Here is a 13,445-nt window from a genome sequence, read left to right as displayed (position 1 = left end):
CTGTATATACATATATATTTTTTTTACTTTTTTGGATCTCCAAAATTGAAAAAGCTTTAGGCATGAAAAATTCTTGAGTACTGAGTATCGGTCAAATTTAATTCAATTTGCTTAGGACTTTGATGGACGGAATAAAATGAAGCTGTTCTACATCTGTTTTGACAAGAGAGTATTGGAATATATTGAGAGAGTGCTTTCTTAAGAAGCAACTGAATGCAAGTGCTAAATGCAACAGGTAATTCCAGATGCATATAGCATACTTCAGGTCTTCCAAGATGTAGAAGAGTTTGTTTCTTAAACTTATTTGGAAAAATGTTTTATTACATCACTTGCTCACCAATGAATCTTCTGCAGTGAATGTGTGCAGTCAAATGATAGAAACATCACAATAATCCACGGATAATTCACACGTTTCCAGTAATCATTCAATGGCTTGTAAGAAACAACAAACATATTTTTTTAGAACTGTACTGGGACTATACTATTCTCTTCTTATTCAAATGAAACTTGTTTTTTAGACAGAAACAATGGACTGAAGTTAAAAATGTCTCATTGATGGATTTGTCTATTTAAACATGCAGCTTTTCGATTCACAGCATGTTAACTGATGGACTGGAATGGTGTGGATTACTTGTGGAATGTTATGATGTTTTTTTATCAGCTGTTTGGACTCTCATTCTGATGGCACCCATTCACTGCAGAGGATCCATTGGTGAGCATTGGTAATATAATGCTTAATTTCTCCAAATCTGTTCTGATTAACAAACCAACTCCTCTACATCTTGGACGCCCTGGGGATGAGTACATTTTCAGCAATTTATTTATTTATTTATTTTTGTGAACTGCTCCTTTAAGATGAATTGCTTGTTGGATTGAAGTGGCTTTTTTCCACATGAATAAATGTAAATGCTGACGAGTTCATAGGGATGCAGCAGTTCATAGTTCTGTTTATAAATGGTAATCAAGCTCCAAAAAGACAATAAAAAAAATGTTCCGCATAAGGATTTTGTATGGCTTCTGAATAAGTAATATGAACTACATTTATGCTGCTTGTTTGTCTTTTTTGAACTATACAGTCTTGATCACTTTCAGCTGTTATGGCGGCTAAAAACAACAACTGCATTCTTCTCCATTTGCATTCATTTCATTTGAAGCCATGAAGGGGAGTCATTTTGGGTAATGACAGAATCCCCGTTTTTATCTGAACTGCTCCTTTAAAGAAAACATTATGACCTCAGTGAAGATTTACATCAATTTACAGCAAATGGCTCCACTAGCCCGACTCGCAGAGCTGAAATGTCATTTATCACCCAGCTGGCACTGACCAGAGAGCCTGAGCTTTTGCTCCCTAGGCTTGTAAGACGAATTATGGTTGCAATATGACACTGTACATCAAAGAAAGTTGATGCTCGGCATGCAAAACATTGCGCGTCTGTGCTGCGAAGACACTTCAAAGTTAAATGACTGGGCAGACACTATTTAGGAGAAGCAAGACAGGCCAATTACTCAGACGCACAGTGCTCACATCTGACCGGACTGAGGTATCCAATTAGCACGGTGCGCTCTGAAGGTTGAGTAAATAAGTCTGCTCAGATCGGCCTTGCATACAGAGCACCGTCTCTCCAATCAGACTTTGTGAGCGTCTCCTTGATTCTGATGTGCTGTGTCTCTTTGTGGTTAATCTGTATTTGACTACTGCCCCGTATCTCTGAAGCCAGCTGCTGAAAAGAGAGAAATCTACAGATATGCTTTAGCAATTTCCCAAAATGCCTCACGAGAGACAAATGCATTGCTCACTCTCAACCTGAATTCATTCATCAGGTCAAGAAAAGTGCGTCTCAGTCATTTCTCATGCAAACGTATTTGCGTTTCTGCAGGTATAGCGAGAATGCGCTCTGAAAAGCGACGTTGTTATCGGAGCTGCTTGCTAAGAAAAGGACAGAGCGTAATTTTTCATTCTGACTCTTATCTTGACGACGTTTTGAAGTGGCGCCTCTGTTTGTTGTTCATTTATGTCTTGCTTGGGCTGATTTTAAAGGGTCATGAAACGCTACAACACATTCTTGGAGAGGTTAAAGGAATAGTTCACCCAAGTAAAAATGAAACTTTTGGTATTTATTCAATTTCTTGTCCAAAAAGATGATTTTCATTCATGCATTGAGCACAAAAGGTGTAATTTTGCATTGTGCCGGTCACTCTTTTCCATGCAATTGAAGCATAAATGGGTAAAGCTTTAATGCTTTTGAAGCTTTTATGCTTCAAAAAAGAAGCAAAATCACAATAAAAGCATCAAATTGTGTGATATATGTGAGGATCTAATTTAAATCATTCTTCACTGATAATCCTAACCACTGCAATCCAATCCCTGAAACACTAAGAACTGGATCAGTCCAGTTTATGAGTGAATCATTCAGACTTGAACTGCATTTTACAAATGCACTGAAAGCCTAAAATGATTGTAGATACCATTGGTGCCAATGGTTTTTAATGTCTACTTAGGCTTATGATGTTTTATTGGAAATATGCCCAAACTTTGAAAACTGCGTTAACGGATTCAAAGATTCTTCTTGCCACAGATTACTTTTAATGAAGCAAAACCTTACAAAAATAGTTCTCAGAAATTAAAATAAACCATAAATAAAATAAAATATATATTAGTTTGGAGTTAAAAATTTGAAGTTGTGACTAGACAAATAACTGATTAATAACTAATATTATTAAATCTTAAACCAATAAGATAGCACTTAACTTAAAGGCTTTATGTATAATGCATTACATTTTTCATAATGTACTATGATTATATAATTGCAATCAAAGTTAAAATACATAATATTTGAAGATTTGTTTGTTGTGTGCTTTAATGCACTATACTTGGATTATACATTATAGTATAGGTGTAATGATGAATAGGCAAGTATTAATATGCATTAAAACGGTTTACAATTATTCATGAGATCACACAATGCATTATGAAGTGCTTTACAAGGCATAATTAATGCATGAAAATAACTTTTAAAATGCATGCAAATTACAAAACAAAAAAAACTGAAAAGATTTTAAAATTTAATTTAAAATATAAAAAATACTATAATAAATGCTTAAAAATAAGCAAATGTAATGTAATATTAAATGCTTAAAAGACTATTTTATTGTAATTACATGCAAAACTGTCTTTTTGCATTCACATCACACCGAAGAAAAAAAAAGAGACATTAAGCACAACATGAGGTTGATTAAATAATGGTTTTCTTTTTGGATGAACTCTTCCTTTTACCTCACTGAATCAAAATAACACTGATTGGAGCTCAGACAGTTATGGCATGCTCTCCTTTCCTCCCAGTTAACCTTTGTTTCAAAACTATGGTGAGAACTGACCTGCACTAAAACAAGGTGTTTCATGACACTTTGAATCATATCATCACAGTTAAGGTGTAATATGTTCATTTGTAGCTTTAACTTGTTTGTAACATTAGCAAAGCCGAAGCATGTAATTAGCGTACCATGCTAGGAAGGATTTTCTTACAGACAAAGACAATAGAGTCTGTAATTAGACAAATAATTTATTCTTTCCAATATTATGAGATATTATGCTTGCCAGAGTATGACACTGAGCTTTAATAACAAGCACAGGTCAAAATAAGCTATCAATTAAGATTTTTAGATTTCTGTGCAAAAGCACAATTAACTAATTGTCACATTGTAATTAAACTCTCTAATCTGACTCATCAAACACGAGGTCAACTTTTAATTGGAGATATTTCATCTTAATTCTGGATGCTCTGTGATTTCCTTCAGGTAATGCTGCCACAAGTCGTGCGGTGCTATTTTGGGACGGCACGTTCTGAACAGAAAAATGATAAATTGCGATGTCAGGCAGTGGTGGGATAAGTAACGTATCAGAGGCATCTGCTTGAATTGCTTTGATAAATCGATTTTTCCAGAACGTGTTGAAATCAAGGGTCACCAGAGGAAAGCTAAATATTTCCCTATTTGCAGGATACAAAAAAAAAGTTATATCCTGAAATGTCGGCTGCCAGGACCTTCCCACAAAAAATAAATCGCTGATGTAGATGCTGATACACAAAATCAGTTTAAAATTTGAAAGAAAAAAAAAAATAGTACAGGTATGCTGCTTGAAATCTAATGAAAATCATACTTGTAACTTTTCCTGTATGACTCATGCATAATATTTGACAAATTTCTGCTAAAAGTAACAAAACTGACTTATAGTACAAACACTTTTAAAATGTACAGTTTTTCTCTTATGGGAAAACAGACCAAAAATACTGATGATTCATCCACATAGACTGAAGAAATGTTGCCTTGACAACTAAAAAAAAAAAAAATACGAAATCTGATATCAAATAAAATAAAGCCCAGTAGAAAATAATATTTTCTAAATGACAAAAGCACATAAATGACATTTCATAAAAGTAATAATAATATATACACACACACACACAAATAAAACACACACATATATAAATTTACTAATGTAACACTTATATTCAACACATATGTATTAAAATTGACCATGAACACTTGAGAGAGAGAGAGAGAGAGAGAGAGAGAGAGAGAATTATAGCAGCTATAACCTGCCCTAACTTTGCATTACAGAAATAAATAGAAAACAGTTATTTCAAACTGTAATAATATTTTTACTGCATCCGTGATCAAACAAATTCAGCAGAAGAGTCTTCTTTCAACAAAATTGTACAAATCTTATTGACCACAAAACTGTAATGTTTATATAACTACATGCAAAATTAATATTTCAAACATCCATCCAACCATCTGTAGCGTCTATCTAAACACTTATTAAACCCACATTCTGGGTATGACCTTAAAACTTTGCTTTTCTGGTTAAAAAAAAAACAGATTATAGGAATTTGTATTTATTCACAATCAACTTGCAAACCAAATCTACCTCAACTCAAATTAAAAAACTACTCCATTCTCTACTCAGTTCTGAAGATGAGAACATCTTCTATTCTGTACAGACATTAAGGGATGAGCATTATCTGACATTTTTAATAAAACACCGGCAGGAAACTCTGAAAAAAAGAAGTTTGCCTTGAACCAAACCTCACAGAACAGCAGACATAATGGGGCTAGCACTCAATGGGACACAATAACTTCTCAAGGAGAAGGTACAGTAGATCGTTCAAAAAACACAGTGTACTGTACTGACATCATCTTATGGATCAACAATGACAGATGCTGCTTGTTCCAAAGTGGCAATATGATCCTTTTTAGCTCGGAGTTGTGCTTCTTGTATTGGATGGTAATTCAAGAGCATCTACTTCTTGATGGTAATGAAACGACTGCTCTGCTGTTCTTCTCTCGAAGCACTTACCCAATACTCATAAATGTTTGAGTAATTCCGTTAAGCCCAAGAACACGGTACAGCTGGCATCGCTGCTTTTACATTCTTCAAAAGATTAATGCTTTAATAACTGCAAATTAAGTGCCATGTCTGCAGAAGAGGGAACAAAAACTATTGATTTACTTACAGCTTAGATAATGAAGGGCTGGCTGTTATTCCACAATGTGTTTTTGCAAAGATTTGCTGGATTCAATCTAAGGTCTATTAAAGAGAGTATATAATGGAAAAACTTCAAATATTCAGTGACCAGACGGTACTTGTGGAAAATCAACAAAAATCTTTGTAAGAGAAGAAAGCGCTGTGCTCATACTTTCAAAAACTACAAATGACACTTTGCTAACCCCACCACAAAAAAACATCACTAACCAGTCCTGCCATAACTGCTGCTTTTCAACATAATATCAGAGAAACTATTGCTCTTCTCAAGTGGGAGAACATGGAAGTCATGTGCATTTTGAATTTTTCAAACAACATTTAATTTTCTTCTCAAAAGTGACTAAAAAGTGATTATATATATATATATATATATATATATATATATATATATATATATATATATATATATATATATATATATATATATATATATATATAAATATATTTTCATTTGTATTAATTGCTTATTACAGATGCCAATGCAGATAGCCTTACTATAGTTATACGTGTTCATTTTGGAAATAATCGCTTAATGCAAATGATTTTGGAAAACCAACCATTTTTTTTTTACAAATGTCTTTGAAAGAAGTCTCTTCTGCTCACCAAGGCTGCACTGGTTTAATCAGGAATACAGTAAAACTTTTATCATCGTGTGAAATATTAACTTAAATAAGTTGTTATATTTTAATATTTTTAAAGTGTAATTGCAAAGCTGAATTTTGATGATGCAAAAAATAACAAAAATGAATATCTAAACACACACACACACACACACACACACACAGTTTATATGTGCGTTGTGCAAATAAATGTTTTGCATAATGTTTCTTAAGCAGCAAATCAGCATATTAGATGACAATGAGATTATTTCTGATGCAAATACAATGATATCCCTGCCATAACAGGAATTACACTTAAATATGAGATATTTTACATTATCACTATTTTACTGCATTTTAGATTAATTAAATGCAGCCTTGGTGTGCATACGAAACTTTTCAAACAACATAAAAATTTTTAAAAAAAAAAACTCAATCAATCAAAATGAATCCTGTTGCACTGATCTACTTTCTAAATCATCTCTGACACCAAATACAAATCATAAGGGGACGTATTCAGAGAAAAACAAATACTTTGGCAAAAAAAAATATTTTTCTGACAACTATCTGACATTTTAATAGAAGGATTGGTGAGGAAATGACATCACGAGTGCAATGTGTCACTTATTTTGCAATCTGTTCAGCCAATGAAGTGTCTGTTTTTGGATTCAGCATTTGTGATTCCCAGATTGCCATAAAATAAACACTTTCAATCATGGTAATTGCAACGAGTGAATTCCAGCTACCTGAACACAGGGGGTTTGCTGATTTCGTTCCTGGCTTGTGGAGAGTTTCGCTGCAATAATTGGTTTACCCTTTAATTAGAGGAGAGTTAGTGTGGGTTAATTTTGTGTGCTTTTAAGCATTTAGAAGAGTTTCTGCCCCATGTAATGCTGGTAATCAGGTCCATAATTCACTAAATGAGTACTGCGTATATGACATGAGTATACTGCATCAACTAAACAAAGCTCTCTGAAATACTACTTTTGAGGAATATTGTGGGAAAGCCTTCAGTATACATAGAAAGAGTAAATAGTAAAAAAAAACTTCAAATGCTCAGTAACCAGACAATACAAGCAGATAATATTCTAACCTTTTTAATTCACTTTTTAAATAACTTTTATTTGAGGAAACCACTTGTTTAATTTTATTCTGCACACACTTTGCACATAAAACATTTAAACTCAAATAAATATTTCAAGGCTACTTATCAATTTGAAAATAAGTAGAAGAAAAGAGCAGGATCACGTACATTCATTAAATATATTAAGAGTATTTAATGGGGAAAATGTAAATGATCAGTGGCAAGATGGTACCCAAGTAATGACACTAAATTTTATAAATTCAGAAAGAAACTAATTTAATGTCTCCTATATTACTTAGTTTTAATGTGTGTGTGTGTGTGTGTGTGTGTGTGTGTGTGTGTGTGTGTGTGTGTGTGTGTGTGTGTGTGTGTGTGTTATGCGAGATAAGAGTAGAAGTAGAAGAGAAGAGAAGGGTAGAAACAGCAAAATACATAAGTAGAAAAAAACTGAATTATGGACATTCAGTACCTATTTATTTATTTAACGTCAGATTTTCAGTGACCAGGCAGTTCCATAATTAATAATGCTAACTTTTTAATTAACTATTGTTCAAGGAAACCACCAGTTTGATGTCTCATATTACTCTGAGTTTTAATATCTTCTATGTGAGATGAAAGAGCAAATTATTATTTCATGCTTACTTATTTATTGGAAAATTAATTTAGAAAAGCAGGATCATGTACTTTCCACATATATAAAAGTATATAATAGGTATAAATGTTGAATGCTTAGCAACCAGATAGCACCTGCAGATAATATGGTTAACTTTATAATTAGACAGTTATTTCAGGAAATTTCATGTCTGTCGTATTAATCTGCGCTCTTTTCCACAAAAACATCTGAACTCAAAGCAATATTTCAATCCCACTTATTACTGAAAATAGGTAGAAAAAGCAGAATCATGCACATTTAATACATATTAGAGAGTATATAATAGACAAATGTACATTAAATTATAATCAAGATGGTACTAAAATTAATAATGTTATACTTAATAATCGACTACTATTCCAGGAAACCACTAGTTTTGTGTTTCTCAGATTACTCCGAGCTTTATTATTTTCTTTTATGTGAGATGAAAGCAAATTATAATTTCATGCCTGCTTATTTATTTGAAAATGAATTTTACAAAAGCATTTTCACAAGGTGGCTTATTCGTACGAATTCGTACGACCACACTCGTAAAAATTCATACGATTGTTGCCAAATCGTACGTATTTTACGATTTGCACAATTCGTATGAATTTGTACGAATGACCTACACCTGACCCTGCCCCTAAACCCAACCGTCACTGGGGTCGTATAAAATCATACGAGTGAGGTCATACAAATTCGTACGAATAAGCCACATTGTAAAATACATACGAATTGGTCGTGAGATAGCGTTGAAAAGAACCTTTCAGTCCCCCTCAGCCTGTCTGGGTTTATTTTGTGAGAATGACCAGCTGAATGTACATTATTCTTACTTACACAGCTTCTCCTGAGCTGACATATTTCTTATTGAAACAGGAAGTTGGGCTGAGAAATATCGAAGGGCTCCCTTTCCTTTTTATGGCCAATAGGCTTTAGTCGATGTCACAGTCATGAATCACGATTTGTTACTTGCTATTGCCAGTCCGCAGCAGGTGGTATCAGTGGGGAGGACATTCTCCTTTTACAGAGGCAATTTGCATATGCCCCTGAAATTATGTCATCAATATTTCTGCTCCGTTTTCCAGAATAAGACCGTAAACTTCAGATGCGTACTGTACATATGCTAAAAATGAATTGTGCCAACTTCAAGCGTAACTAACAGTCTCAAAGCAAACAGACATGCACAAAACTCTTGATTTCCAACAATGAGTGCTTACCTTGTCCTGAAGTTTGCAGGATGAGGATGTCCATCATATAAAGATAAAAAGTCATATTCTTCCTCCACAGCAAAGGACTGAAAAACTAGATGAATTCTGCTCCTCTCCTCGGCTACAATAACCCACGTACAGTTCGCTCCGTTCGGGTATCCGTGAGGAAAACCTGGACTTTCTATGGTCCCATTTTTCCCTTTTAATGTCCCACCACATGTATAAATGAAACCTTAAAAAAGAGAGAAAGAGAAGAAAATATAAGTCCATAACTGCCATAACCCACAAAAAGAAAAATCACAAATGTCTTGCAAGTCAACATGAAACATTTGCAACCATTTTTACTTTTGTAATCTTTTTTTGTGATCTATTACTAAGTGAAACAGGACATCCAATTCTAATAAAGGTAAGATGATTGATTTTATCCATAAGACATTGACCTTTCAGTAAGCTCCGCCCGCCTTGGTTACTGTTGCTACTCAGACAAGATTTACAGAGCATTCCATTGGAATGAATTGGAGACTTCCCAGTTCTTTGGAACGTTATGTGCCGTTTTAAGAAGTGAATCAATGCCTGATGCACAGAAAGTAATTCATTCTAACACATTCTGTTTCACTGTGAAATACACCAAATTATGGAAGTAAAATGGTTTGTGAACTGCGTTTCGTGTTGTAAGTCTTCCAAGTTATGACAGAACAATTTCTGAGCAATACAGGAAGAGAAAGAGAAGAAAATATGAGTCTATAACTGCCATAACCTACAAAAAGAAATAAAAATCACAAATGCCTTGCAAGTCAACATGAAACATTTGCAACCTTTACTTCTTTACTGTGAGGTTTTTCCAAAGATCTTTGACTACAATAAAGAGTGATTTATTTTATCTATTGTCTGTAGCTGTCATAACCTACCAAAAAAAGTCAACAATCATTTGCAGTTAACTTTACTTCTGTAATGTGATGTGATACTAAGAAAAACAAGATATTCAATTCTAATAAAGATAGGATGATTGATTTTATCGATCAGAAATGGACATTTCACGAAACTTCGCCCACTTGGTTCCTATTGCTACTCAGACAAGGTTTACTGAACATTCCATTGGAACCAATTGGAGATATCAAAGTTCAATAGAATGTTACATCCATTTTTTCCCAATCAAATCAATTCCTGATATGAAAAATTATCTCTCACATACTCTGCTTAAAGGTCAAACACACAAACGTATGGAATTAAAATGGTTTGTGAACTGCATTTCATGTTGTAAATCTTTTGAACACGTTCTGAGCAACGAAGATAAAGAGAAGAATATATGAGTCTATGACTGTTATAACCTACAAAAAGAAAGACAAATCACAATTGCCTTGCAAGTTAGTCTTCAGTAGCCAGACCTTTAGAGTGATGGCAGAAAGTCTGGAAACCTTGGCCACTTTGAATGGCCAAGAAGCCATATGTCTGACAGGTAAAACAACCAAACTTTCAGCCAGCGGTCCGTGGGTATAATGTCTGAGGATGAGACTATTTGGAAGTCAACATGAAACATTTGCAACCAGTCTTACTTCTGTATTTTGACATATTTCAAGATCTTTGACTAATAAATGTAGGATGATTGATTACATCCATCAGAAATCAACTTTTCACTAAACTCCGCCCCCTTGGTTACTGTTGCTAGTCAAGACTTCAGAGCATTCCATTAGAATGAATTGGTGATTCCCCAGTTCATTGGAACTTTACAGGCAATTTTAAGAATTAAATAAATTTGTGACTCATAAAACTGTATTATATCTAACATATTTTGTTTCACTGTGAAATACACCAAATTATGGAAGTAAAATGGTTTGAGAAGTGCATTTCACACTGTAAGTCTCCTTAGGTATGGCAGAGCAACCTCTGATCAATACAGAAAGAAAAAGAAAAGAAAAGAAATCAATGTTAGCCATAACCTACAGAAGACTATGAAACATTTGCAACTGGTTTTGCTTCTGAAATATTATATAATACTAAGTGCAACTGAATATTCAGCAATAATAAAAGACAGAATTATTTATTTTATCCATCAGAAATGTATTCTTCACTAAACCCTGCTCCCCTTGGTTACCATTGCTACTCAGACTTACAGACCATTCCACTGGAATGAACTGGAGATTTAAAAAAAAACATTGGAATGTTACAGTACATACATATTTCCCATTCGAATCAATTCCTGATGTAAAAAAATCTATTATTTCTCACATACTCTGCTTAACTGTGAAATACACCATATTGTGGAAGTAAGATTTCTCATTATAAGTTGAGTTGTTTGAATAGCTAGTTAGTATTCCTCAATGAGGTTAATACAGCAGCAAAAACATTTCTTAACTCTCTGAAAAAGAAAAACAACTGGTGACATCTGACATCACATTAGTCAAATCATGCCAGTTTGTGTGCTGATGCCTATAATGGTTCAGTTGTGACATGAATTACTATAACTGTGTGAAAGTTTGAGTCACCATCATCAGATGGCTGCTCTAGGAGACATTAGATTTTTATTTATTTTTATGACCGTTACTCATACAGTATGTCAACCCATCCACCATCATGGGTGTGCATCTACCACCTGCTACAGATAAATTAGTAGGGCTTTTTATGCATCAACCTGAGCAAATAGACTGGTAATGACAACCAGAATTAATTGAGCTTTTCCATTTATCCCCTTCCGCTTCCCTTAAGGCATAATTAGCTTTGCCAACTCCCTGAGATCAAGGATCTTTTCTCTCCCATTCTTTTTTCCTCAATCTTGTCAGCCAGGAAGGCAAGGAGAATGAATTCAGAAGGGAAGAGCCTGCACTGACTCATCTCATACCGATCCCAGATCTACTGTAATACAATCACTCCACACATGCACATTCACCTCAAAAGAACAGCAAAGAGAAATGCATCAATAATGCATAAAGAAAACAGAGACACCTCTGACAATTATTACATTTTAACACATTTTCTTGAAAATTCTCATTAGTTTAACGTATCGGCGTGGTTTACTTTGGGATTTTCATTAAATTGTCATTACTGCAACACTCGTCCATGCAGTTGACGATTCAATGAGCCACAATTTGGTTTCTATTTATCACTCCTAAAAACCCTGCCCACTCTGAAATCTCATTGGCTCAAAATCCCATTCTACACATCAGATATGTTCTAATTGATTCTGATTGTTGCATTGCATATTCACTTTCAGTGAGGTCAAATAAACTGCTTGTCACTGGAATTGCATGGGTATAAAATTATTTAGAAAATAAATACTCAACATGAATGATTACAGGCAGGTGGCACATGAAACTGAAACATCATAAAAGAAAAGAGAAAATCCCACACACTCCAGTAGCTTGCAAAAACAGTCATTATATTGCAACACTGCAGTTATGCAATACCTTATGAAGGCTGTGAGGCTCAAACACTGCAATATATTGATTGCTTTTGTAAGCTATAAGTGTAAAGGATATGTGTGTGCGTGTGTACTTACTACACAAGGATGTATAAATAATGTACAGTTCAAATACATCATTATCTCACTACAGTTATGATTATGAGGAGGGATTAGCATGCATATGTAAAACAGGCTTTTTTTTCTACTCCTTCCTAGAGGATTTATGACTGAAATATGATCCGGAGATGTTCTTAACAGGTTTGTGAGATTCATCAGACATGAAACACACACACAGAACACACACTAAAACAATTCCATCTACAGGCACATCAAATTAAATTTTTATTGCAGAGAATCATAATAATTTCCAAATAATGAAACAATTAGAGCAAAAATAAATCGAATTGGCTTCTAGCCGTTTCCCACAAACTAATTATTTGAAATACTCCAGAACGAACAATCATGTCTTTAAATTTGGTTCTGTCATTAAAATTTGGATTGAATTAAGGAATAAGGTAAAAGAGGCATTGTAATACTGCAAAGAATCATGGCTAAAGGCTATCTTTAGGAATGATGCACAACAGCAGGCTCCTTCATTAGGACATAATGGCCTGATATGAATGCACCATTGAATAGATTTTAAAAAGGAACATACACTACTGTGAGATAAAGTAACACAATATTTTAATATAAAATTGCATCCTAATAAGTACAATACTAAAACTAACATCAGCTATGGAAAAGTGCAGTGAACATATTTAATTTAGATTTGATGGAACACGTAATAAATCAGCAACTAGAACCAGTACAATCTATTTTGAAAGGTTGGTTATAAAGCAGTGAAAAAGAAAAGTCAGGACCGTGTCTGTTGCATCACTATTGCATTATATGCGGATCTCAAAATGACTTGAAAAATAGATTCAGAAAATCGTGTTCAAAAACCCACGAATCCATTGGTTTCTGCCCAGAGGCTCAACATCA

The 13,445-nt window shown here is 34.0% G+C and overlaps 1 protein-coding gene across 2 annotated transcripts in view; it reads right to left on the bottom strand.

Annotated features, from left to right (window-relative positions):
- LOC113115693 (CUB and sushi domain-containing protein 3) overlaps positions 1-13,445 on the bottom strand; it is a 236,530-nt gene that overhangs the window by 209,652 nt on the left and 13,433 nt on the right. For both annotated transcript variants that reach the window (XM_026283241.1, XM_026283242.1), the window contains exon 2: positions 9,077-9,299. In XM_026283241.1, coding sequence (XP_026139026.1) covers positions 9,077-9,299 — 223 coding nt within the window. The remainder of the gene's footprint in view (positions 1-9,076; positions 9,300-13,445) is intronic.

The sequence above is a fragment of the Carassius auratus genome, chromosome 16, assembly GCF_003368295.1.
Source record: "Carassius auratus strain Wakin chromosome 16, ASM336829v1, whole genome shotgun sequence".
NCBI classification, from domain to species: domain Eukaryota; kingdom Metazoa; phylum Chordata; class Actinopteri; order Cypriniformes; family Cyprinidae; genus Carassius; species Carassius auratus.
This window is presented reverse-complemented; position numbering and strand designations above follow the sequence as displayed.